Consider the following 26,735-nt stretch of genomic DNA (forward strand, 5'->3'; position numbering starts at 1 on the left):
AAATATGAACTAGGTGCTCTTAAATTACTGACTACTGATATATACATAATCACACTGAAAGCCAAAGTTCTGTTTAAAGCATAGTGGATCTTGTACAGAGGCTATAGATGTCAGTATTCCTCTATGATAACATTTACTTTGTTAATTAACTGGCTTGGCACTACACTGTGGATTGGTAATTTTAGTGTTTGTCTACATTGCAATTAAACACCTGTGGCTGGCCCGTGTCAGTTGACTCAGGCTCATGAGGCTTGGGCTACAGGGCTGTTTGATTGTGAAGCAGACATTTGGGCTGGAGCCCAGTCTCCGGAATCCTCTCCCTCTTCCACGGGGAGGGTTCAACATGTCTTTGTATTGCCATTCTTGGTCCTTTCTGTGGTTTGAGCAGGGACTGTGGGGAGAATTAGCATACTTTCCTGCACACACAAATACAGTACATTCTTTCTTTGTATTTTAGAAGATACACTGTGTAGACATGTAACAGTTTCTGCAAGTATTTAAAATATTTCAAAGTTGGTTAATATTGGCCAATACTTGTAAAATGTGGACACATCTATCCCACTGGGTAGTGTTCTGTGATCATCTAATGAAAGCCCCTATCATAAAAATGCTTACTTTGAAAGGTGCAGAGACTGTGATGGTCCAGGAAATAGATCTGTGAATTTCCTGAGTTCTGTGAATTTCAGTTCCCATATGTAATAGTTCATTCTTACAGTTTCTGGTGGTGCATTTTTCTTGTTGGTTTTGTACTGAATTCCTTGGGGTATTTTTCAGAAGGGGGATGGTAAGAGCTTTAAGACAAACCTTTCTACATATTCCTCAGGATATCTGTGTACATTTACAAAATTTATAGCTTGAACTTGCAATGAGCAGTGCTAATACAATTGTCTACAGGCAGCAACCTACTTGAAGGGTCAAATTATACTGTCAGATTCTGCAAAGTTGTATCTTTGAGTAGTAATTTAAGGGAGGACCATTTTGGCTTGTACCTTAACTGGTATAATTTGAGATTCCTCCATATTTCCCAAATGTGTTCTGATCCCGATATGCCTGTATGGCTGCCAAGTTTCAGGTGGTAGAACTGAAAAGGGGTATGGGTGAGTGAAAAATGGGCATTTATGGCATAATGCGAACGTGTTCGGTTGTGCCTGGAAAACTGCTGATGTTTATTTTGAAGTGTGTATTAGGCGCTGCCTTAGATGGAATGCTACTTTACACATTTCTCTGATGGGAATTGGCTAGTCACTGGTGTTTGTGGAAATATATAATATCTAGCAACATTAAATGTTCAGTGGTGGAAATATTAGTCTTGGGTATATTTGTTAAAAAGTCTGATAAGCAAAACATAGGTAAGTAAAACACAGCAGGCAAGCAAAACACAGCAGTTGGGTATCGCAAAGGAAAAGGAAGAATGGTGCATTTTTTTTAGTTTGAGAAATTGGGACCAAAATAATAACAGCAAATTAAACAAGGCACCCTGTTGTTTTGGTATGATGGTTGTGACGTTGTGCAGTCTATATGGTTTTATAAAAACTTGATAATAAGTCAATATAATGTAACTGAGATAGTTTTAGAGAAAATACGGTAATAAGTGAATGTAAGTAACTGGGATATGCCTCATGCAAAAGGTCTCTTGTAAGGTATCATTACAAAGCTTATAATCTACTGAGTGTGATCATCCGATTTGTATAAATGTACCACTCTTGTATCTAAAACTAGAAATATAAAATGTAACTCTGAGGGCCTATTGTAATTGTGTAAAGTGTGGACCATTAATGATGGTTTGGAATCTTGATGACTCCCATTGTCTGCAGATGGCTGTATTTACCTGTGAGTCTTCCTGTATATGTGTGTGCTGGCAAGTGAGTAATGAAGTCTTGCAGTGACATGTGATCATGTCACCTGAACTGGAATCCATCTTTAACCTGGTGCTTTTCCAGTGAGGGGGGGTGGAAACCCAGAGAGACAAAGAGTTCCCGCCTTATGCAAAAGAGATATAAAGGGGGGGAAGAGAACAGAGAAGTGGAGAAGCCATCATGAAGAATCCCCTAGCTACCACCTGAGCTGCAACAAGAGCTGTACCAGGGGAAAGAATTGTGCCCAGGCCTGGAAGGTGTCCAGTCTGAGAAAAACTTACTGAAACATCTCTGAGGGTGAGATTATCTGTATTTAGTTTGATTAGGCATAGATTTGCGCATTTTATTTTATTTTGCTTGGTGACTTACTTTGTTCTGTCTGTTACTACTTTGAACCACTTAAATCCTACTGTCTGTATTTAATAAAATCACTTTTTATTTAGTAATTTACTCAGAGTATGTATTAATACCTGGGGGAGCAAACAGCTGTGCATATCTCTCTATCAGTGTTATAGAGGGCGAACAATTTCTGGGTTTGCCCTGCATAAGCTTTATGCAGGGTAAAACGGATTTATCTGGGTTTAGACCCCATTGGGAGTTGGGCATCTGAGTGCTAAAGACAAGCACACTACTGCGAGCTGTTTTCAGGTAAACTTGCAGCTTTGGGACAGGAGATTCAGACTCTGGATCTGTGTCTGGAGCCAAACAGGAGTGTCTGGCTCAGCAAGACAGGGTGCTGGAGTCCTGAGCTGGCAGGGAAAACAGGAGCAGGGGTAGTCTTTGCACACCTGGTCGCAGCTCCCAAGGGGGTTTCTGTGATCCAACCCGTCACAATGGTGATCAAAACAGTATCCTGAGCTTCATTATGGTCCAAGCATATTTTCCTGTACAGGACAATTAGCTATTAAACAGCAGCTTACCTTCCGACAGCCCCAAAAAATTATCCCTTACTAACAATCTCCCCTTCCCTCCCCAGATCTAACCCTCACCAAACCCTTCTCCTCTCAGCAGCCTGAACAAATAGGTAACCTGCTTTAATAAACTCAAAGACCCAAAGGGCTCAAGACCTATTTTGTCTGCAGCCTGCCTGGAGAAGATACATTTTTCCATTCCTCGCTATTCTAATCAGCATCATTTTCCTGTTTGTGGTGCCTGTGCCTATGACACTAATGACTGCCACACTGCCAAAAGTCTGGAGGTATTCCTGAGAGTTTGAGAAATCCCCCAAAAGCCAGAGGTTGGACAGGTGCAGAGGAGAGAGACTGTAGACAGGGAATATTGGTGAGAGACAATGCAGTGGAGATGACTGAGAAAGGAAGGAGGGGGAGACAGAGGGAGACAAGACAGGGTGGCAGGAGGAAGAAATACAATGTAGGGCCATAAGGTGAGGCCATTTGTATTTATGAACAGTCTCCCTTATAATTTATTAATGCATGACGGCCCTAAGAGTCATTTCCAATATTTCAAAAGTGGCCTCCCTGGTCCTTTGTGCAGTTCCTAAGTGATTTCCCTGTGCAGTCCACAATTTTTGTTTTCTTTTTCTCCCCACTGCTATTAAGCACTGCGCCAAAGAGTTTACAGTTTTATTCACCAGGTGCTTCTTTTGCTTAGTGTTGTATTGCATGTATTAGTGAGGTAATGCTCTCTTTTCTTGTTTCTGTCCTTAACCAACGGTAACCTGACATTACTGTATGCTGAATTGTATAAGCCTCTTACAGTATCTTCCCATATGATAGAAATGGGAAAACATAAGCTGAGTTCACAAGAGAGAAGCCTACATCACTACATGAGTTTGCTTGGGGAAGATTTAACTCCAAATGGCAAGTTGCCCAAAACATAGTCCCATCTTATATATTAAAGGAGAATTAAAAACAAAAACAAAAAGCACAATCCACCTTAAACTGGGGAAACAGTAGTGGATTCAAGATCTACCCTAAATTAAAATACATGTATGCAGAAATTCAGGGTCAGTGATGCAAACTCACAAAAGTTTTATTAAAATCCTGCTTGTGAACTTGCAGGGCTATATTTTTTTCTTACTTATATATTTAATAAATATCTCTAAGGTCTTTACTATTGTGGTTTCACAGATTTGTAGAGTTTAAGGCCAATTGAGATCATAAGATCATCTAGTCTGATCTGTATCAGAGGGGTAGCTGTGTTAGTCTGGATCTGTAAAAAGCAACAAAGAGTCCTGTGGAAGGTTCGTCTGACAAAGTGGGTATTCACCCACGAAAGCTTATGCTCCAGTACATCTGTTAGCCTATAAGGTGCCACAGGACTCTTTGTTGCTTTCTAGTCTGATCTGTAAATCACAGAATCATCATAGAATCATAGGACTGGAAGGGACCTTGAGAGTTCATCTAGTCCAGTCCCCTACACTCATGGAAGGACTAAGTATTATCTAGACCATTCCTGACCTTCCTTAACCACCCTGACAGTTAGGAAGTTTTTCCTATGTCCAACCTAAACCTCACTCACTGCAATTTAAGCCCATTACTTCTAAATCATTGATGAAGATATTGAACAGAACGGGACCCAAAACTGATCCATGCAGACACCACTCGATATGCCCTTCCAGCTTGACTGTGAACCACTGATAACTACTCTCTGGGAATGGTTTTCTAACCAATTACACACCCACCTTACAGTAGCTCCATCTAGGTTGTATTTCCCTAGTTTATTTATGAGAAGGTCATGCGAGACAGTATCAAAAGCCTTACTAAAGTCAAGATATACCACATCTTTTGCTTCCCCCATCCACAAGGCTTATTACCATGTCAAGAAAGGTATTAGGTTGGTTTGACAAATCCATGCTGACTGTTACTTCTTATCTTATTATTTTCTAGGTGTTCACAAATTGCTTAATTATTTGCTTCATTATCTTTCTGGGCACTGAAGTTAAGCTGACTGGTCTGTAATTCCCTGGGTTGTACTTATTTCCCTTTTTATAGATTGGCACTATATTTGCCCTTTTCCAGTCCTCTGGATCTCTCCCGTCTTCCATGACTTATTGAGGATAATCACTAATGATGCAGATATCTGCTCAGTCAGCTCCCTGAGTGTTCTAGGATGTATTTCATCAGGCCCTGGTGACTTGAAGACATCTCACTTGTCTAAGTAATTTTTAACTTGTTCTTTCCTTAATTGAACCTCTGATCCTACCTTATTTTCAGACCGTCACTATGTTAGATGTCCAATCACTGCTAACCTTTTTGGTGAAAACTGAAACAAAAAACGTTATTTAGCATTTCTTCCATTTCTACTTTTTCTGTTATTGTTTTTTCCCCTCATTGAGTAACAGGCCTACCCTGTTCTTCATCTTCCTTTTGCTTCTAATGTATTTGTAGAATGTTTTCTTGTTATCCTTTATGTCTCTAACTAGTTTAATCTCGTTTTGTGCCTTGGCCTTTCTAATTTTGTCTTATTCATACTTATCTTATTTGTTTATATTCATCCTTTGTAATTTCCACTTTTTGTAGGACTCTTTTTTGAGTTTCAGATCATTGAAGATCTCCTGGTTAAGCCAGGGTGGTCTCTTGCCATGCTTCCTATCTTTCCTACGCAGTGGGATAGTTTGTTCTTGTGACCTTAATACTGTCTCTCTGAAAAACTGCCAACTCACTTGAACTGGCTTTCCCCTTAGACTGGCTTCCCATGGGATCTAGCTACCAACTCCCTGAGTTTGCTAAAGTCTGCCTTCTTGAAATCCATTATATTTATTGTGCTGTTTTCCCCATTACCATTCCTTAGAATCATGAACTCTTTCCAAAATATAGTCCATCATTCTTTAAACACAGCCTGCGTTCCTTGTTCCTTGATGGATAACTTTTCATTTGGCTGTATTAAAACACATTTTGTTTAAAATGGCTGTTTACCATGCAATCCTATCTTCATGATTATCATCTTCATGAAACTCTGCCAATCTTTTTGTCATCTGCAGATTTTATCAGCAATGATAATTAGTTGAATGTCAATTGGTTGAAACTGTAGTAAAGAACAGAATTATCAGACACATAGATGAACACATTTTGTTGAGGAAGAGACTACATGCTTTTGTAAAGGGAAATCATGCCTCACTAATCTATGAGAATTTTTGAGGGCATCAACAAGCATGTGGACAAGGGGGATCTAGTGAATATATTGCACTTTGACTTTCAGAAAGCCTTTGACATGGTCTCTCACCAAAGGCTCTTAAGCAAACTAAGCAGTCATGGAGTAAGAGAGTAGGTCCTCTCATAGATCAGTATCTGGTTAAAACAGGAAACAAAGGATAGGAATAAATTGTAAGTTATTAGAATGGAGAGAGGTAAATAGCGTTGCCCCCAGGGATATGTACTGGTGCTTGTGTTGTTCAACATAGTCATAAATAATATTGAAAAAAGGATAAACAGTGAGATGGCAAAGTTTGCAGATGATACAAAATTACTCAAGATAGTTAAGTCTAAAGCTGGCTGCAATGAGTTACTACAGGATCTCTCAGGCCTGGTCTACACTAGGCGTTTATGTCGAAGTTAGCGCCGTTACATCGAATTAACCCTGCACCCGTCCACACTGCGATGCTATTTAGTTCGACATAGAGGTCTCTTTAATTCGACTTCTGTACTCCTCCCCGACGAGGGGAGTAGCGCCAAATTCGACATAGCCATGTCGAATTAGGCTAGGTGTGGATGGAAATCGACGCTAATAGCTCCAGGAGCTATCCCACAGTGCACCACTCTGTTGACGCTCTGGACAGCAGTGCGAGCTCGGATGCTCTGACCAGCCACACAGGAAAAGCCCCGGGAAAATTTGAATTGGAATTCCTTTTCCTGTCTGGCCAGTTTGAATCTCATTTCCTGTCTGGACATCGTGGCGAGCACAGCAGCACTGGCAACGATGCAGAGCTCTCCAGCAGTGATGGCCGTGCAGTCTGTGAATAGAAAGAGGGCCCCAGCATGAACTGATCGGGAAGTCTTGGATCTCATCGCTGTGTGGGGCGATGAGTCCGTGCTTTCCGAGCTGCGATCCAAAAGATGGAATGTAAAGATCTACGAGAAGATCTCTAAAGACATGTCAGAGAGAGGATACAGCCGGGATGCAACGCAGTGCCGCGTGAAAATCAAGGAGCTGAGACAAGGCTACCAGAAGACCAAAGAGGCAAACGGACGCTTCGGATCCCATCCCCAGACATCCCGTTTCTACGAGGCACTGCATTCCATCCTCGGTGCGGCCGCCACCACTACCCCACCAGTGACCGTGGACTCTGAGGATGGGATAGTGTCCACGGCCGGTTCCTCGGACATGTTAGGGGACGGGGAAGATGAGGAAGGAGATGAGGAGGGCGAGGCAGTCGGCAGCGCTCACAACGCTGATTTCCCCGACAGCCAGGATCTCTTCATCACCCTTACAGAGATCCCCTACGAAGCGTCCCCAGCCGTTACCCCGGACACAGAATCTGGTGAAGGATCAGCCAGTAAGTGTTGTAAACATCTAAACATTTATTTTTAACAAAACAGGAATATTAACAATTAAAAGAATGGGTTGTTCATGATTAGTGTGCCCTAGGCGCTTAACGGTTTAGTCATGGGCAGTGCAAGTTTTGAAAAAAAATCTAGCAATGTCCGGTTTTCAGTGATTGTCCTGCACAAGCCGCTCTACTGTTTATTCCCTGCTACTGCAGCTACAGTAAAATGCGGTCTATATGTCCGGGGATAGAGCAGTAATCCTCCTGGGACATCTCGATGAAGCTCTCCGTCCAAGTTTCACCTCCCAATGCCATGTGTAGTTGATAATAAAAAATACGTTTCTGTTAACTACTGTTTCAATCATGTTCTTTTGGAGGAGGAGGGGAAAGGGGGTTGGTAATTGGACAGGACAGTCACCTTTGGCAGGGTACATAGTCGGGGGCAGGCACAGCAGCAGGGCACATACACAGTGCAGTGATGCAGTGACTAGTTACCCTGGTTAGTCTGGGAGGTTGTTTTCATGTTATGTGGTGGGGGGTGGGTTGCTCTGTAACTTTGTGGCAGGGGAGGGCAGTTACAGATCTTAAGCGGCGGTCCTTAGGCAGGATCACAGAGCCACACAGCAGGGGATCTGTAACCGTCCTCCCCCTGCCACAAAGTCACATAGACCCCCCATACACACAGTCCCGATCAGGAGGGGTGACAGGCTCTGTTGAAACAACCATCCCACCGCAGCGGAGCCTGTAAATCCTTGAGTTTAGAAGCTGCATTCGCGTCACTACACTACACCCGCTCCGCACCACAGTCTGCGTCCCAGTTTTAAAAAATTCCCGCGAAAACAGTATTAAAGAAAACGGTGTGCTTTAACAAAGTAGAACTATTTTTATTTCGAAACGTGTGTTGGAAGGGGGGTGAAGGGGGTATGTAACTGGATAGGATAGTCAACATTAACTGGGTAAAGAAACGGGGGCAGGTTTAGCTTCTCAGTACACAAACTTTAATGTCACAGGTTACCCTGCTCCCTCAGGAACTTTGCTTTCAAAGCCTCCCGGATGCACAGCACTTCCCGCTGGTCTCTTCTAATCGCCCGGCTGTCTGGCTGTGAGTAATCAGCAGCCAGGCTATTTTCCTCAACCTCCCACCCCGCCATAAAGGTCTCCCCCTTGCTCTCACAGAGATTGTGGAGCACACAGCAAGCTGCTATAACAATGGGGATATTGGTTTCGCTGAGATCACAGCGAGTCAGTAAGCTTCTCCATCTCCCCTTGAGACGGCCAAAAGCACACTCCACCACCATTCTGCACTTGCTCAGCCGGTAGCTGAAGAGTTCTTTTTCACTGTCCAGGGCGCCAGTATAGGGCTTCATGAGCCAGGGCATTAGCGGGTAGGCTGGGTCCCCGAGGATGACTATAGGCATCTCCACATCCCCAACAGTTATTTTGTGGTCCGGGAAGTAAATACCTTGTTGCAGCCGTCTAAACAGACCAGAGTTCCTGAAAACACGAGCGTCATGAACCTTGCCCGGCCATCCGACGTAGATGTTGGTAAAACGTCCCCTGTGGTCCACCAGTGCTTGCAGCACCATGGAAAAGTATCCCTTTCGGTTAATGTACTGGGTGGCCTGGTGGTCCGGTGCCAGGATAGGGATGTGAGTTCCATCTATGGCCCCACCGCAGTTTGGGAATCCCATCACTGCGAAGCCATCTATGATCGCCTCCACGTTTCCCAGGGTCACTACCTTTGGCAGCAGTACATCAACGATTGCCTTCGCTACTTGCATCACAACAACCCCCACGGTAGATTTGCCCACCCCAAACTGGTTCGCGACTGACCGGTAGCTGTCTGGCGTTGCAAGCTTCCAGAGGGCTATGGCCACTCGCTTCTGTACACTCAGTGCAGCTCGCAAGCGGGTGTCACTGCGATTCAGGGCAGGGGACAGCAACTCACAAAGTCCCAGGAAAGTTCCCTTCCGCATGCGAAAGTTTCGCAGCCACTGGGATTCATCCCAGACCTGCAGCACTATGCGGTCCCACCACTCAGTGCTTGTTTCCCGTGCCCAGAATCACCGTTCCACGGCATCAACATGACCCATTGCCACCGTGATGTCCTCGGCGCTGGGTCCCCTGCTTTCTGACAGGTCTGTGCTACTCTCAGACTTCAGGACATCACCGCGGTGCCGTAGCCTCCTCGCCTGACTTTTCTGCATCTGCCTCAGGGAAACCTGTATGATAAGCTGCGAGGCGTTGAGAGCGGCCACAACTGCAGCGATGGTCGCAGCGTGCTCCATGCTCGCAGTGCTGTGGCGTCCGCGCTGTCAATGACTGGAAAAGCGCGCGAACTGATTTCCCGCCGGCGCTTTCAGGGAGGGAGGGCGGGAGTGATGGACGGATGATGACAGTTACCCAAAAGCACCCTCGACACATTTTGTTACCCAGAAGGCATTGCTGGCTACACCCAGAATTCCAATGGGCAGAGGGGACTGCGGGAACTGTGGGATAGCTGACCACAGCGCACCGCTTCGAATGTCGACGCTTTCACCGTTAGTGTGGACGCACAAAGTCGAATTACTGTCCTTAGTGTGGACACACACGTTCGACTTTGCAATATCGATTCCAAAAATTCGATGCAAGTAAAATCGAACTACTCTCGTAGTGTAGACAAGGCCTCAGTAAACTTGGTGACTGGACAACAAAATGGCAGATGACATTCAGTGTTGATAAGTGCAAAGTAATGCACATTGGAAAACATAATCCCAACTATACATACCAAATGATGGGGTCTAAATTAGCTGTTATCACTCCAAAAAGAGTTCTTGGAGTCATTGTAGATAGTTTTCTGAAACCATCTGCTCACTGTACAGTGGCAGTCAAAATGTTAGGAACTATTAGGAAAGGGATAGATAATAAGACAGAAAATATGATAATACCACTATATAAATCCGTGGTACACCCACACCTTGAATACTGCATGCAGTTCTGGTCTCCCCATCTCAGAAAAGATATATTAGAATTGGAAAAGGTACTGAGAAGGGCAACAAAAATGATAGAGGGGCATGGAACAACTGCCATATGAGAAGAGATTAAAAAGACTGGGACTGTTCATCTTACAAAAGAGACAACCAAGGGGGGAGTCTGATAGAGGTAAAAAAAATCATGAATGGTGTGGAGAAAGTGAATACGGAAGTGTTATTTACCCCTTCACTTAACACAAGAACCTCCCCCCACCTCAGCCCAGGTCACCTGATGAAACTGATAGCAGGTTTAAAGCAAACAAAAGGAAGTACTTCTTGACACAATGCACAGTCAATCTGCAGAACTTGTTGCCAGGGGATGTGAAGGACAAATCTATAACTGGATTCAAGATAGAATTTGATACGTTCATGGAGGATAGGACCATCAATGGCTATTAGCCAAGATGGTTAAGGACACAACCCCCTGCTCTGGGTGTCCCTAAGCCTCTGACTGCTAGATGCTGGGACTGGACAACACTTGATGATTGCCCTGTTTTGTTCATTCCCTTTGAAGCATCTGGCATTGGCTACTGTCGGGAGACAAAATACTGGGCTAGATGGACCATTGGTCTGACCCAGTATGGCCATTCTTATACTCTTATATTTAATTCAGGATCATCTATGAAAATGTTAAATAGCATTGGGCCTAGTGCTGGACTGATCCCATTCAATTATAATTCTCCACTGACACCTACTTTTTGCGATCGGTCAGTTAGCCAGCTCTTAATCCATTTAATATGTGCTCTATTGATATTGTATAGTGCTATTTTTTTTAATCAGAATGTCATGAGGTACTAAGTCAAACACCTTATGCACCTTATACCCCTAAGAATGTTTCATCTACATAATTACCTTTTATCAAGTGAAAGTGTAATTTCATCAAAGAATGAAATCAGGTTTGTTAAACAAGACCTATTTCCATAAAACCATGTAGACTGCCATTAACTATACTCCTTTAATTCTTTATCAGTTGAATATTGTATCAGCTTTTTCCATTATTTTGCCCAGGATTGATGTCAGGCTTACTGGCCTATAGTTACCCGGGTCACCCCACTTAACCTTTTTGATAATGGCACAACATTAGCATTCTTCAGTCATCTGGAGTTTCCCCGGTATTCCAAGATGTATTAAAAATTAACTTTGTGGGCCAGAGATGCATCTCAGTCAAATGTTTTAGGACTCTTGGCTGCAAGTTACCTGGGGGTGATGATTTAAAAAATTATTATCCCTAGTAGATGTTATCTACCCTCCTCCTCAGTTACTAATGGACTGGAAAGTAATTAATTGTCCTCTTGTGATACAAGTACATCATCCTGTTTTTTTCCAAATACAAAACAGAAATATTTATGTAACTCTTCTTTCTCTTTTACCATCTCTGTCTAGTAATGGGCCTATACTGTAGTATCTAAGCACCCATTACTCTTAGCCTAATGTTCCTTGCCTGCAGTTCACTGTTGCTCTCATATTCCCATCACGTAAGTCTGTAGCCCCCTTGCAGCTGGTAGTTTACATGTTGCTTCCTCCCATATTTCTGACAGATTTGCTCACCTTGCTGATTCATGGTTATTCTAAGCATGCCCTATGGAAAGTCATCATGGCTAAAGGCTTTTGACCTAGCAGGGTTGGACTGAAGCCCACATTAATTGTTTCCTGGTTGATGATTCTCTTCTGTTGGACATTCAGGGTATGTCTATGCTTCAGTAAAACACCCATGGCTGGCCTCTGTCAGCCGACTTGGGCTTGTGGGGCTATAAAGTTGCAATGTAGACATCCAAGTTCGGACTGGAGCCTGGCTCTGGGACCCTCTCCCCTCATGGGATCCCAGAGCCCAGGCCCCAGCCCGCTCTGAGATGTCTCCACTGCAATTTTATAGCTTCACAGCCTGATCCCCACGAGCCCAAGTCAGCTGACACGGGCCAGCCGCGGGTGTTTTATTGCAGTGGAGACATACCCTCAGGGTTTTAAGTAAAATTGCTCTTATGCTAGCAGAGATTTGCCTAATAAAATCCAGACTTCTTTTATATCTCCTTTTTTTTAGCATGCTGTTGCTATTGGGCCCCCATGAATTCATTAAAATATCTTAACACAGCTGTAAACTTATATTGTTTCCAAAGAGAGACCAAGAGAAACTGGACATTGTGATACAATAATACATTGCCAGACAGCATAACTCCCTGAGATGGATTGATTTTTGTACTGTGTCCACTAGCAGATTAGTTATTTGTAAATGTATTATGAGCCTTTGTGTTGGACAACTAAGTATGTTTAATTTTTTATTAGAACACATGTTTAAGCCTTGCAGGTATGGTATAACAATTAACAACTGAATCTGACAGGCATATAACTAAAGAGAAACAAGAAATGATTGAAGATGATGTGAGTTTAATGAAAGCAGGAAATTGCCACTTAAGCAATTGGGGAGTTCTGGAGAGGCAGGGAGAGCGAGGTGGGAGAGAAAGGAAGTAAAGGGCAGTATTAATTATACTGTTCAAAAAGGGTTTGGTGTGGCCTCTGGAAATTAGGTAAAAAAGTAATGAAATATACTTCCATAATTAGTTATGTAGCATAACCAAATCTGAAAATAATCTTTTTCAGGGCATGAAGATCGGCTAGATCTGTCCTTAATAACTTAAAATACTGTTCCATCCTTTTGTTACAAAATTTTGTGGCTTGAGCAGCTTGTTTCAAACGCTTTCATTATTATTGTGTGTTAACTATTATTTATGTGTCAACAGTGTGCTTGGAATTGTAGAAGACACACAGTCGAGAAAACCACTGGCCAGAAGTTTAATGCTTTTAGCTTAGTGCAATGAGTTATAATTTCCTTTTGATAGGTCACTCTCTTATGCAGTTATCACCAACAACATAAAAGATCCGGTATTCTTTTCTGTATTTTTTTCTGTATCAGGCCTTAAATAGCTACCCTAGCCCAGATCTTTGGTTGGTGTAAATAGGTGTAGCTCCATAGAAGTCAATAGAATTTCACTCATTTATCACTAGTTATGTCAGGTGGCAAACTTAGACAGGGCAGGGCCGGTTAAGAACAGAGTTTATTAATAAAGCTGAATTTTTTAAAACTCTTTTGTTGTTTAAATTAGATTCTGAGTTTTGTGCCTTGTAGGGCTGGCTGAAAATTTTCCACCAAAACAGTTTTTTGGCAGAAAATTGGGTCTTTGACTTTTTTTTCCTAAAAGTTTTTGCTTTCCACATCATTTTTTAAAGAGAAACTAAACACTGGAAAACTGAAATATTTCAGCTGGAAACAAACTATTTGGATTTGACTATGCTGCTGCAGTGCCTCACGGGAGCTGTAATTCAGTTGCTTCATCTCCCCATTTTCCTCTGTGGGCTGGGGCTCCCCAGCCAGACTGTGTGTTGCATGATGCACCATGGCTGCAGACTCACATGATGCAACTGCCTCCTCTCACCATGAAGTGTGACCATGGTCTATAATAGGAGTAGTCCATACAAGGAGCCTAGCCTATAGAGGAGAATGGGTGCATGAGGCTCCTGAACTGTAAGCACAACAACGCACTGTAGCAGCATTTCTTAATTGAAATTCTTTGCAGTTTGGCCAAAATATTTCAGTATTTGAATTTCCACAGAAAATTTCAAATAACATTTTCCAACTAGCTCTATAAATTACAAGGAGCTTTTCATTTTCCACTAGTTAAGTCTGTAAAGCATTTTCATCATCACATCACTCTTGTAAGGTATTGTAGGCAAGTATCTTGTTTTATGTGGAATCTGAAGCATATGGGGCCAGATTTTTAAATCTTCTCAGCTTCCATTTAGGCAACTAAAGAAGTGGCTGGATTTTCAGGAGTGTTCGTTGGGAGCTGCTGGCCCCTTCTGAAAATTCTGCCCAAACTGGTTTATTGACTTGCTCAATTTCATATCGTACTGTGATTTAGTGGCACAGCTGGGAATAGATCTCAGGAGTTATTGGCTCAGTGCTAAAACCTTATTTTTACAGTGTGTCAATATTTTCTTTGTGCCCCAATCAATATTTCCCCTTCTTTAATTAAACCTCCAATCGGTGTGACATTGGGAAGAGATAACAGGAGAGAGATAGGGACAAGCATCCTTTGACAGGCAAGGCCCTAAACCAGTGATCCCCAACCTTTTCCGTGGGGCAGGCACAAGACGACTAGCAGCCGAGGACCATGGCCACTGGACAAGCGGCCGCCGAAATGCCACTGTGAAGCAGCGTCATCAAGAGGCGTCGCCGCTGAAATTCGGCGGCATTTCGGCAGTAGCGCTTCTTGACGTTGCCGCTTCTTGGCGGCATTTCGGCAGCTGCTTGTCCGGCAGCCAGTAGGCGGGCGCACATGGATGTCCTGGTGGGCGCCATGGCACCCACAGGCACCGCGTTGGGGACCCCTGCCCTAAACTATGCTGGAATAGGCAGCCTCCAGCAAAGTTTCACCGTAGAGGAAATGATGAGAATGGGGAAATCTGAATCTCAGAAGTTTTGAGGGTATAGCTCCCGAATGCCAGCATTTAAAGGGATGAAATGACCAGTAAGCACCCAGCTTTAGGAGGAAGGCGGGATTGACAACTTAAGGAGCAGCCTCAAGGGGGAGAGGGCAATAAGAGTAAAGACAGAGGAGTCAGGCTAAGCCTGAGGATCATGCTAGAACCTTTGCCCTTCACCGGGAGCAGCATTCTGTCTTTACTGGCCCCAAGAGCAGCAAGCTGATCAGGCACAACTCCAATCATCCCCATAGCAGAATACAGAGCCATCTCTGCCTTCACTCTTAGTTATTTGTGTCTTTCTGCCTGGAAGGGGCCTTCTTCAGCAGCACCTACCCACCCCTCTGCCCTCAAGCCACTGCAAGCTTGCTGGATGCCTCATCAGCTTCCTTTTTATCTCCACAACTGCTGGGATTGGGTTTTTCTCCATTCTGTCCACAAAGCTGGAGCCTGTCAATCCAACCCTTGTGTAAACCTGGGGTTGAGACAGGGAAGTTAATTGTCTTGCCTCTGTGTTAGGTTCCTTGTTCAGTACTTGGGACCCTGCCTGATTTCTTGCATTCAATCTCAGACATTATGAGAAGTGAGGCCATGGTCAGGATGTCCTTAATATCTTCTCAGATTAAACAGGTAAATTGCATTTGGGAAAGATCCCGCAGATTATGGCATAATTGAAGGGTTTCTGAAAAAAAAAATGTTGTGTTAGAGGTGGGAGTGAGTGCATACCTCTCAAATCCCCTCGCTATGAGGATAGCCTTCTGATTAGACCCAAATTTAACTCCATTCCACTCAAGCTTGGTAATATTTTGCTGTAAATTATTTATATCAGAGAGGCAGAAGCCAAATATATTTCAACTAAAGAGAAGAATCCATCCTTATTTTGAATGCCCTGTGTGAATAATTGTCTCTTTCACATTTGGATCTTGTCAAGTTAAGAGTCATCATATGGGGGAGAGCTATATTTTTAAGGTGTGTGTGTGTGTGTGTGTAATGTTTTTGCTTTCCCTTTTCTCTTTCGCTCCCCCCCAGGCCCTTCTCCAAGCATTTAAAATCGAACGATAAAAAGAAGATACTTTTATTTATAGAATGCTACATAAATAATAAACTGCAGTGACTTCTTGTCTTATCTTGAGAAGCATAATTTACTTGATAAGATCTTATTTTGAATCTTTTGTTAGTATGTTAAGTCACACTAGACGTAACTCATTGCAGTCACTCTATAAGGGCTAAATCCTGACCTGGTTTAATGAGAGTAGGAGGCACACAGGCCCATTACTCTCACATGGGAGAGCTACATTCTAATAGGCCAATTCTCGGGGTGTTGAATAGATCTGGAGCATCTCTGGGATCATGACCTGCTGAGCAGCTGAAGAGAGTGAGCTCTTTCTTACCCTGACTGGGTCTCTATTCTTATTGAGGTTACCATTGCAGGAGCTCCCATGGAACTGCCATAGGCATGGTAAAAGAGGAATGAAAAGAAGGTGTTCCTTGTGGATGAAGGGGTCTGGATGTTCTCCAAGGAGGGCAATGCCATTCCACCCCAAACCCATGTGGCTCCCTCTAAGGACCTCAGTGACACATTGTCAGTCAGCTGCAGAGATCTGCCCCCTCTTTGGGGTCTGTGGGACTCTGTGTATGTGCATGTCCATGGAATTCTGCAATGCAGCCATCATTTTTAATATAAGGGTGAAGTCCTTGGAATACATGCTCAGCTCTGTCTTCATTTGATCTAAGTGCTTGGATGAAGATGGAGATTGGAGAATTGCATGCTGAAATAGCAGTCTCCATGAACTGCGCTGACACATTAAAAATAAACGGAGGCAAGGTGTTCCTTTTCATGCATAGAAAATGTGGCCTTCAGGGTCATGGTAGGATGATAATGCAGTCCTCTTTTCAGTGTGTGTTTTGTTTTGTTTTTGGGGGTGGTGGGGAGGATGGATTGTAAAGCTACCTATTCTGAGAATAAGCAAAAAGAGAACAAGCAGCAGCAGAAGAGTTGCATACCACAGACTAACACAAATTTGGTTTGCTTATGACAGATTTATCATTGAGTGGTTCTGAGAAAATCCATTCTACATACATGGGACACAGACAAAAGCTGTTCATATCAGTTTTTAGTGTCAAAGTCTGTTTGACATTTGCTACAAAGAGATAATAAATTAAACATTATTCAAAATTAGAATTAAAAAAATATTAACTATGCCATTTTGAAACGTGAATATGTAGATGGGATTGTTGACAATGGGTTCTATTACACAACTGCATCTTAAATTTCCCATCTAAAACTTTTTGCAAAAGCCAACTGAAAATTGGGTGAGACATTATAAATCATGTACTGCAACATTAGGAAACTGAACATATCAGATGCTCATCTGGTATACTGCACTCAACAGCATAGTACTTCAGAGCTCGTATCAGGAGAGAAATATATACCGTACTTTTGCGTTTGGAGCATACTACGTGTTATAAAATATTTTTGAATGTCTTAATTTGGGGGAAAAGGTTCACTTCTTGACAATTTCTGTTCCTTCCAAAGAGGAAACAGGAAAAGCTGTCTCAGATTCTGGTCCTCCCGGCACTCACTAACATTTCCTGTCCACCTCTGTCATTGACCCAAGCAAACCTGTATTAAAGAGGTAAAACATACACATGCCATCTAATGGTATGGATTTGTAAGAGATGGGATTGGGTGGACTAATGTTTTCCTGCTCTAGCTTCTGTGATCTTATGTATTTTGTACATGTTGCAAAGATCTTATGTAACAATTTCTGCTGAAATCTCACAGTGGGGACAATACATAAAATGCCACCAGCTTTTGTGGTATTGTGGGGTGACAATAAATGAATGGAGACTTGAGCTTCTACAAAGTTTTCTGTAAGTCACTGAACCCCTCTGAACTTCAGCTTCCCAAACTAGAAAAGGTGTGTAATGATCCCTACTGGACAAGATTTACATAGGCTTAATTCATATTTACAATTATTGTTCTTGGTTGAAAGGTTCTACAGAAGGGCAAAATATTTTCTTTTTATTATTTATTATACTCCCTCTTCAATGCTGTAGATTCTTGAAGTCAGTTTTAAATGTAATTTTTGAAGCACAATATCATGTACCCTCTTTGGAAACTGAAAATTATATTTTTACTTTCTCCTGTATTCTCCATTCTACCAAAACCAGACCCTTAGCAGAAGTCAGCAAACTGACATCAGTTCATTTGCCTTTAGGGAAAGTAAATTATTGCTCAGCTCAAGTTTAAAAAAAAGAAAGAAAGAGAAAGGAAGGGGTGAGGGGAAAGGGAAAAAATCTATCACTAACTCTCCCTGGAGTCTGAAGAATGTTCAATCATAGGCTTAAGACGTCCAAACAGTGCAATTGAGGAGAGGGTGGTAGAGTCTGATTCTACGTTGGTGTGACTTGAACATTGTGAACGTTCTTATGGAGGCTTTGGAAAGTTTAGGATTGACCTGTTTTTATTGGCTCCCTTGATGATAGACAAAGAGGGATGACCTGAGGCCAACATTGCCAGCAGGAAATTTGGGTCATGTGCAGTTGCATTTTTAAAACTTGTGTTTTAGGAGCTGTTCAATCAGCGTAATTGATTGATTGTAACGAGGCATAGAGAGAGCTCCTTAATCATTAGAGGTGGTTAGATAATGACAAACTGCTAAGGGTTTTGTTTGAGACAAATTTCCCATCTCCCTGTGTTATTCTGGTTGGAAAAGAGGTGGTTTGACCCTTATTTCATGGAGGTTACAGTCCAAATGGCCTGTTTACACAAAATAGCCTTGTAAATTTGGCATTTAAATTTGAAATACACTGTAACACCATTTCCCAAGAGATGAGAAAAAACATTTCAAAATAGATCATAATCCAAAAATCCAAATGCATGTTTTTAACTTAACAGTTGATTGTAGCTGTTTAAGTTACTATTTCTTTCCTTTTTCTTTGAAGATGTGTTGCTGTTAAGTTTAATTTATACCCTTTCTTTAGTAAATGTTATGTAAATATAAGTGGAAAGGCTCAGGTTTTTAAATGCATTTAGTCATTGACAGTCAATGGGATTTAGACTCCTAAGTGCCTAAATCACATTTGAACATGAGACATAGGTTCCTGAATTAGTTAGCTGTTGCAATGCTGAACACCGCAATGCCTAAATACCTTTAAAAGTCCAGGCCAAAATTTCAATCAAGTTTGTGTGGAATTTTGCACATACTTATTTCAGGTTTTCAGGTTCCTGTGTGTGCTCTCAACTAGGAGGTGAGTATGCTCTATTTTGTATGTTCCCAAGCAACACATCCGTTTTAAAGGACATGTACACTTAAACAGGGTGCGTGCAAAAAAGAACTTTTTCTGTTTGAGAATTTGTGCCTGATTTTTTTATAGGTGTTTATGGGACCAATAAAAACTTGTTGTTGTTCACTGCAGATGGCTTCCTCCATGCAGCTCTTTACAACTGTTTTTCTTCAGTTGTGTCATCTTCCATTTTAGGATCAATAGTGAGCTGAAATAATAACATCAGTGTATACATACATGTGAAATAATTTGTGTCACCAAAAACATACTGCTTTCCAAAAACACAGTGAATTATACAGAATTAAAGCTAAGCTAATAATTAAAAACCACCATGGGCTAGATTCTTTCCAGGTACACCGCTATGCCTGAACAGAGTCAGGCAGATCTAGCTTCAGACTTGTCCAAGTTATAAGTCTTTGGGAAATTGTAGTTTGCGCACAGAGACTTCTTCGTATTAGAAGCTGAAGTCTCTGAAGAGTTTGTCCTTACTGAGTATGCTCCAACCCCTCCCAGGTCATAGTGCTGACCAGATAGCACATGCATTATCCTCACAGGGCGCCTGAACATGCTCTGGGGAATGGGGAGGAAAACTATCCTAACACATTTGCAACAGGGAGTCAGATTAAAGCATCACAGGCAACTTTAATTCTGGCATTTCCTAACTTTTGAGTACTTGACTTTGCAACCTTAATAAAAGCTAATTGTTTCTGAAAGAAACTCTAATTGAAAAATTGGAAAATATTCAGATAGGGTAACACAGAAAAACTTCTAGGGCCCGAGTCCATCACCATTACTTATGCTGAGGAGTGTGTTACTCTGCAAGTACTCCCAAGAGTGTGCTAGGCTTCTCACAGTCCAGGTGAGAGGACACAATCCTTGCCCCAAGGAGCTTACAAATTTGATGCAGTGAAGGGAATAACAGAAGGAGAGGGGCAACATCAATGAGATTATGCAGTTGCTCCATAAAGGTTAGTTCATGGCATAATGGAGGAGACAGTGCTTGCATTTGTTTTAAATACATTACTTGGTTTGTTTTTTGGTGGAAGAAGTGGTCTTCAGAAGAATCTGAGAACAGTTGAGCAGCCTTGCAGAAGAACTCAGTAGCGCTGTTCCCACACATAGGCAGCAGCATCTGTCTGATGGTGACAAAAATGAGCTGTTTATATTATGGAAACCAAGATCTTTTCTTCTCTGTTTTCAGAATATTGGTGAGTCAGAGATACCCAGTGTTTTGAACCAGTTATTGCCTATGATCAAGTCTCATAATGAGAGGACAGCTAATGACTATACCTCTGAAGACTTCCTTGTCTTGCTGGTGTATATTTACTCTGTGGTTGGGGAAATCAAAGCTGGAAAAGAGCTGGATAAAGCTGAAGGAGAGGTGAAAAAGGCACTAGTCCAGACTTTTTGTGATGAACCAGAACTATCTTCCTTACTGCAAAAAATAACAGGTGAGTTTATATTTCAGTGCAATGAAAAAAACAGTAGGTATGAAATGTGTACCTAAAGAAAGCATAGAAATAGCGTGACTTGTCTGTGGTGGTTAGGGTATGAGAATAAGCATGAGGATTTCCTGTAGATTATTCCATCACTGATGTGCACAAAAGCCAAATGCTGACAGGTTATCCTGAATAGTGCTGAGTCTGGTGAAAGTTCTGTAATTTGTTCTTTTTGTTAAAGAGTAGTTAAGTTTGTATGTTTTCATAAAGTAATCTTTTCCCCAATTTTCTTACATTGATCAGTGTAAAGTTGACCTTGGAAAGTCAAAATTAATCCTGGAAACATGTTCAGTGAACCACAGGGTTGTGAATGCTAGGAACTGCCCAGTCTGTCATAAAAAAAGAATTGTGTCTAAAACTAACATTGAATTTTTTACTGAAATAATAAGCATAGTGAGACCTTTTTGGCAAACACGATAACTTATTAGTGCCTTCTGTAGAATAGCCAAGTAATAACTTGCAGTTGTCCTTGCCACAGACTTAAAAATTGTTAAAAAAGATTGTAAACACTAGAACTGTAGCAGAAGAGGAGTATTTCAGAATGGAAGGGGGGCCGTGTTGCCCATCTACCACGGGTTCATTTGCCTGTTCGAAGGTATAATTATTATTTGTACTGCATTAGTGCTTAGGAGCCTCAATCCTAGACCATTGTGCTAGGTGACACACAGAACAAAAGGCCAGTGCATGCCCCAAAGTACAAACAGTCCAAGTTTCTGGCATAATTTTACCACTATAGTTATATCAGTGTAACTCTCCATGTTTATGTTACTCTGGGAACAGTATAAATTAATCATAAAATGACACTCTTATTCTGGAATAAGCGTGTCCACACGGGGATATATATTGCTATAACTATAGCAGTATAATTATACCAGTACATTTCCACATGTATAGAAGATCTTAAGATTATTTTTGTGAGTGCTGGAATGGGAGGTGCGTGTTCCACCTTAATGTAGTTACACAAGTATCATGCACTTACACGCTGCTCCAAAGCCCAGTGAAGATGGTTAGAGACTTTCCATTGATTTCAGTGGGACTTGGATTAGCGATATTACTGTTAGTGGCATACTGCTTGTAGTTTGCCCATTTTTCCTTTTAGTTTCTAGGGTGTGTGTGTGTGTGTGTGTGTGTGTTCTATATTTCTTGCATTCCAATTCTATGACAGTTTTTTCAGTGCATGCGGCTTGTCTTGTGCTAATATAATGTTTCCAAATGACCTCAGTGGTATTCACTGTCGGATATTGTGCAGACCGAACCCTGCTGTGCAGAACTCCATCTTCATGTTTAAGTTTTTCTTCTGTTGATCCATGTTTCCAATCACTGTTTTATAATTTTCTTTAATTGTGATTAACAAAGAAAGAAAACGGGGAGATGCTGAATTATTTAACATTTAATTTCATGAAGAATCAGCAGGGAAACTGCTTTCTGATTTGCACAGAAACTTTGTTTATTGCCCTCTACAGTCTCTCAGTCCATCAAAGTTGCTAGTACAAATAGAGACTAGATTACATAGCTCATTGGACTGGAGTAAGCTCTTCACAGTATTCACCAAGTAATGTTAAATTCTAACTATATTTCCATATTTTATACATCGATTTCATACATACTTTTTTCCAGTGCTGTGTGTGTTTGTAGGTTTGCTAAGTAGAAGCAAATGTCAGGATGTTCAAGGGAACAAGCAAATAAAAAATTATAAATGAAAGTCCAAGTACAAATAGGTTGTATTTTGAAAAAGCAATTCTTTGTTTTCACATTGCAGACATAATCTTTGAACAGTGGAGTTTGAGATGTGCTCCTAATCATCTAAATATTTTTGTACTAGTATGGAGCTGGATCTCATAATTTAGGCACATTTGAAAACTGAGCTCTCGGTCTGCATAATATACCTTGACTCATTTGGAGGGTTTTAGCTGTTTACCAAAAGTTTTGAAAAGTTCATGCTGATGTGTTATAAAGACTTTTGTTTCAGATAAAGGGTTTCATTCACAGTCAAGTTAATTGTGGATCACGAAGGCCAGTTGCCCATGCAACCTGTTGATATGTATGAAACATTACAAACACATCATTAGGAGACAAATTGTGAGTGTAAAAGGCTATTTTTTAAAGAGGTGGCTGAACTGTTTCTTAGAACACGTATTAGTTATATTATGCTCCTGCAGTTCCTTAGTTACCTGAAGAAATGTGGATGAAATGCTGGTCATTCTGTGTGTGTCTGTGTGTGTCTGTCTGTGATTTACTATATAATGTATAGTCTGCTTGCTAGCATGTTTTTTGACCTGTTGCAAATATGTGGTTTGCACTTTATTTAGAAGTGTCAGTTCTGCTGGCCCAATCACAAAGTAAAACAAACAAAAACAACAAGCTGTTGGTGACATTTTATTGGACTAACTAAAAAGAACAAAAATTGGCCTACAGACAAAGAAGGATCTTGTGAAAGAGAATATTGGGTCTAGATTCTTAGCTGTGTAAATTGGCATCTGTCCTTGAAGTCAGTGTAGCTGAGCTGGTTTATACCAACTGAGGATCTGGAATATTCCAATTATAATATCTCATGATTTTTTTTTAAATTAAAAAGTATGTTTTGCTTTTGAATGGCTGCAAAACTTAATTAAACTCCGACCAGCTTTAATAAATTTGTTTTCATTAGTAGAACAAAGGGAAACACGCTTTTTATCTCTTATTTGAGAATTCTATAAAAAATAAATTGTTGGAAGAACATTAAAATTGCATAGTTAAATATTCAAGTCAGGAAAAGCCGAAATTAAGGTTGCATGTGCCTTATGCATACACACACATGGCCCCAGCACATTGCGACATTTATCCCTCTTGGGGGTACCAGAAGGGGCCAAAGTTCCTATGACTCTCAAAGTGGGGAGATACAACCAGACTACATTTCCCCCAGCCGCCCCTTGGTCCTGTCTCCACAGTCCATCCACCTTCTGAGATAAGTCTTCTGCTGCTGCCAGCTACCAAATTTAGTTCTGAAACTCAAGTAGTAGCAGTGCTGAAGGTTCAGGGTTCAGAGCCTGCTGATGAAACATGATCAGAGGCTTTTTACAATCAACCCTCGGAAATTTCATACCAAAAGCCTGTGTTAAAATAATGTTATTGAGTTTGTTAAATCAAGCCCTTGAAAGTTAGGGAATGCCAGTATTTAGGTTGCCTGTGCAAGCTTAATTCTGCTCCCTTGAGTGGGGGGGTGGGGGGGGGAAGGAGAGGGACACCTTGGGTGAGCAGCTGGGGGTGTCCCATTTTCTCTTTGGGAAATATGGTCACCCTGTAGCTCCCAGCTGCCCCCCTGCAGCTTTCAACTGCTGCGGGAAGAGGGGGAACCCTACAGTTCCCAACCACCACGGTGGCAGGGGAAACCATGGACCTGCAGCAGCAAAAGTCATAGACAGGTCACAGCTTCCGTGAATTTTTGTTTATTGCCTGTGACCTGGCTGTGACTTTTTTACTAAAAATAACCTTGACAAAATCTTAGCCTTACTTATAAGTAAAACAGGGCCCAAACTATGAATTAGAAGAGAGGCAGCATGTTCCAGTGAATAGAATATCGCACTAGTGGTCAAGACTTATGTGTGCTCTTCCTGACTGCTACAGACCTTGGGCGAGTCACTTACTTTCTTTGTGTCTCAGCTTCCAGTGTGTAAAATGAATGGATACCAATCTTTTGTGAATCACTTTGGGAGCTACAGATGAAAACCACTATATGAAGGCTAAGGCCTTGGCTACACTTACCGGCAAGTTCGACGGCTGGAAATCGAACTTCTGGGTTCGACTTATCGCGTCTAGTCTGGACGCGATAAGTCGAACCCGGAAGTGCTCGCCGTCGACTGCGGTACTCCAGCTCGCCGAGAGGAGTACCGCGGAGTCGACGGGGGAGCCTGCCTGCCGAGTGTGGACCAAGGTAAGTTTCAACTAATTCGAAATAAGGTACTTCGAACTTCAGCTACGTTATTCACGTAGCTGAAGTTGCGTACCTTAGTTCGAATTAGGGGGGGTAGTGTAGACCAAGCCTAAGATTTGTTATATATTGCATAAATCAGCCTCTGTACCAGATTACTGGAGGATAGCTAATGTGATGCCAATGTTTTAAAAAAGGCTCCAAAGGTGATGCTGGCAATTACAGATCAGTTAGCCTGACTTCAGTACCAGGAAAATTGTTTGAAACTAGTAAAGAACAGAATTATCAAACACATAAATTAGCATGATATGTTGGGGAAGAGTCAACACAGCTTTTGTTAAGGGAAATTATGCCTCACCAATCTATTAGAATTCTTTGAGGCAATCAGCAAGGGTGATCCAGTTGATATTGTGTACTTGGACTTTCAGAAGGCTTTTGACAGGGTCCCACACCAAAGGCTCTTAAGCAAAGTGAGGAGTCATGAGATAAGATGGAAGGTCCTCTCTTGGGCCAGTAACTGGTTAAAAGATCAGAAACAAATGGTAGGACTAAAGATAAATAGTGGGGCCTCCAATGATCTGTCCTGGCACCAGTGCTATTCAACATATTCATAAATGATCTAGAAAAGGGGGTGAACAATAAGGTGGCAAAACTTGCAGATGATACAAAATTACTCAAAATAATTAAGTCTAAAGGTGACTGCGAAGAGTTACTAAAGGACTTCACTAAACTGGGTGACTGGGCAACAAAATGGCAGATGATATTCAGTGTTGATAAGTGCAAAGTAATGCACATTGGAAAACATAATCCCAACTATTTATACAAAATGATGGGGTCTAAATTAGCTGTCACCACTCAAGAAAGAGATCTTGGATTCATTGTGGATAGTTTTCTGCAAGCATCTGTTCAATATACAGCTGCAGTCAAAAAAATCTAATGGAATGTTAGGAACCATTAGGAAAGGATAGATAATAAGACAGAACATATGATAATGCCCTATATAAATCCTTGGTACACCCACACCATGAATATTGCATGCAGTTCTGGTCTCCCCATCTCAGAAAAGAGATATTCGAATTGGAAAAGGTACAGAGAAGAGCAACAAAAACGATTAAGGGTATGGAACAACTTCAACATGAGAAGAGATTAAAAAGACTGGAACTGTGCATCTTACAAAAGAGATGACTAAGGGGTATATGGCAGAGGTCTGTAAAAACATGACTGGTGTGGAGAAAGTGAATGAGGAAGTGTTATTTACCCCTTCATATAACACAAGAACAAGGAGTCACCCAATGAAATTAATAGGCAGCAGATTTAAAAAAAACAAAAGGAAGTACCGGTACTTCTTGACACAACACACAGTCAACCTGTGGAACTCATTGCTATAGGATGTTGTGAAGGCCAATAGTGTAACTGGATTCAAAAAATAATAAGTTCATGTAGGGTAGGTGCATCAATGGCTATTAGCCAAGATGGTCAGGAACGCAACCACATGCTCTGGCTGTCCCTAAACTTCTGACTGCTGGGACTGGATGACCAGAGTTGGATCACTCAATAATTGTCCTGTTCTGTTCATTCCCTTTGAAGCATCTGGACTGGCTACTGTCAGAAAACAGGATTCTGGGTTAGATGGATCATTGATCTGACCTAATATGGCCATTCCTGTGTTCTTATTATTAATCAGAATCCTTTGAATTTCAGGGGCATTGTGCTGTACTCCCCAGGTACAAACCTTTACCAAGCTTATTTTCTGGTTCTAGTTTGGATGAGGCTGAAATCAAAACCTAGACCTTAATTGTGATTCTGAACCTTAGCCGATACCCCAAGTGCACCCTCTTTGGCACACCCCTTCACTTGCAGATCTTGTAAGATCTGCAAGCTGAAGAGGTCCACATTTTTCCTTTCTCGGTCTTCTCCCTGTCCTTCAAAGCACCAGGGACATTAAATACCAAAACCTAGTGTTAAAGAATTTTGTTGATGTTCTTTATTTAGATTGCAAGGTCAAATAATCAGAAGTCAGGAATTCTCTGACAACAATAACTCTTGTCATTCTATTTTCTATTCCTATTTTCCTTTTAAAGTGTAAATGCACATTTATTATATATTGTGAGGCTGAAATTTGTATTGGTATAACTGCACTGATGTAGTAAACCCCTAACAGATGCATTGCACTGTACCAGTGCTTTCTTTTAGTATGATACTCCTGGGGGAATTCTGTGCCACTGCACAATTTGCACAGAAATTAATGTT

At 41.6% G+C, this 26,735-nt stretch overlaps 1 protein-coding gene across 2 annotated transcripts in view; it reads left to right on the forward strand.

Moving 5' to 3' along the window:
- SCFD2 (sec1 family domain containing 2) overlaps positions 1-26,735 on the forward strand; it is a 305,085-nt gene that overhangs the window by 103,469 nt on the left and 174,881 nt on the right. For both annotated transcript variants that reach the window (XM_042841892.2, XM_005299175.4), the window contains exon 5: positions 20,281-20,530. In XM_042841892.2, coding sequence (XP_042697826.1) covers positions 20,281-20,530 — 250 coding nt within the window. The remainder of the gene's footprint in view (positions 1-20,280; positions 20,531-26,735) is intronic.

The sequence above is a fragment of the Chrysemys picta genome, chromosome 5, assembly GCF_011386835.1.
Source record: "Chrysemys picta bellii isolate R12L10 chromosome 5, ASM1138683v2, whole genome shotgun sequence".
Taxonomy (NCBI): Eukaryota; Metazoa; Chordata; order Testudines; family Emydidae; genus Chrysemys; species Chrysemys picta.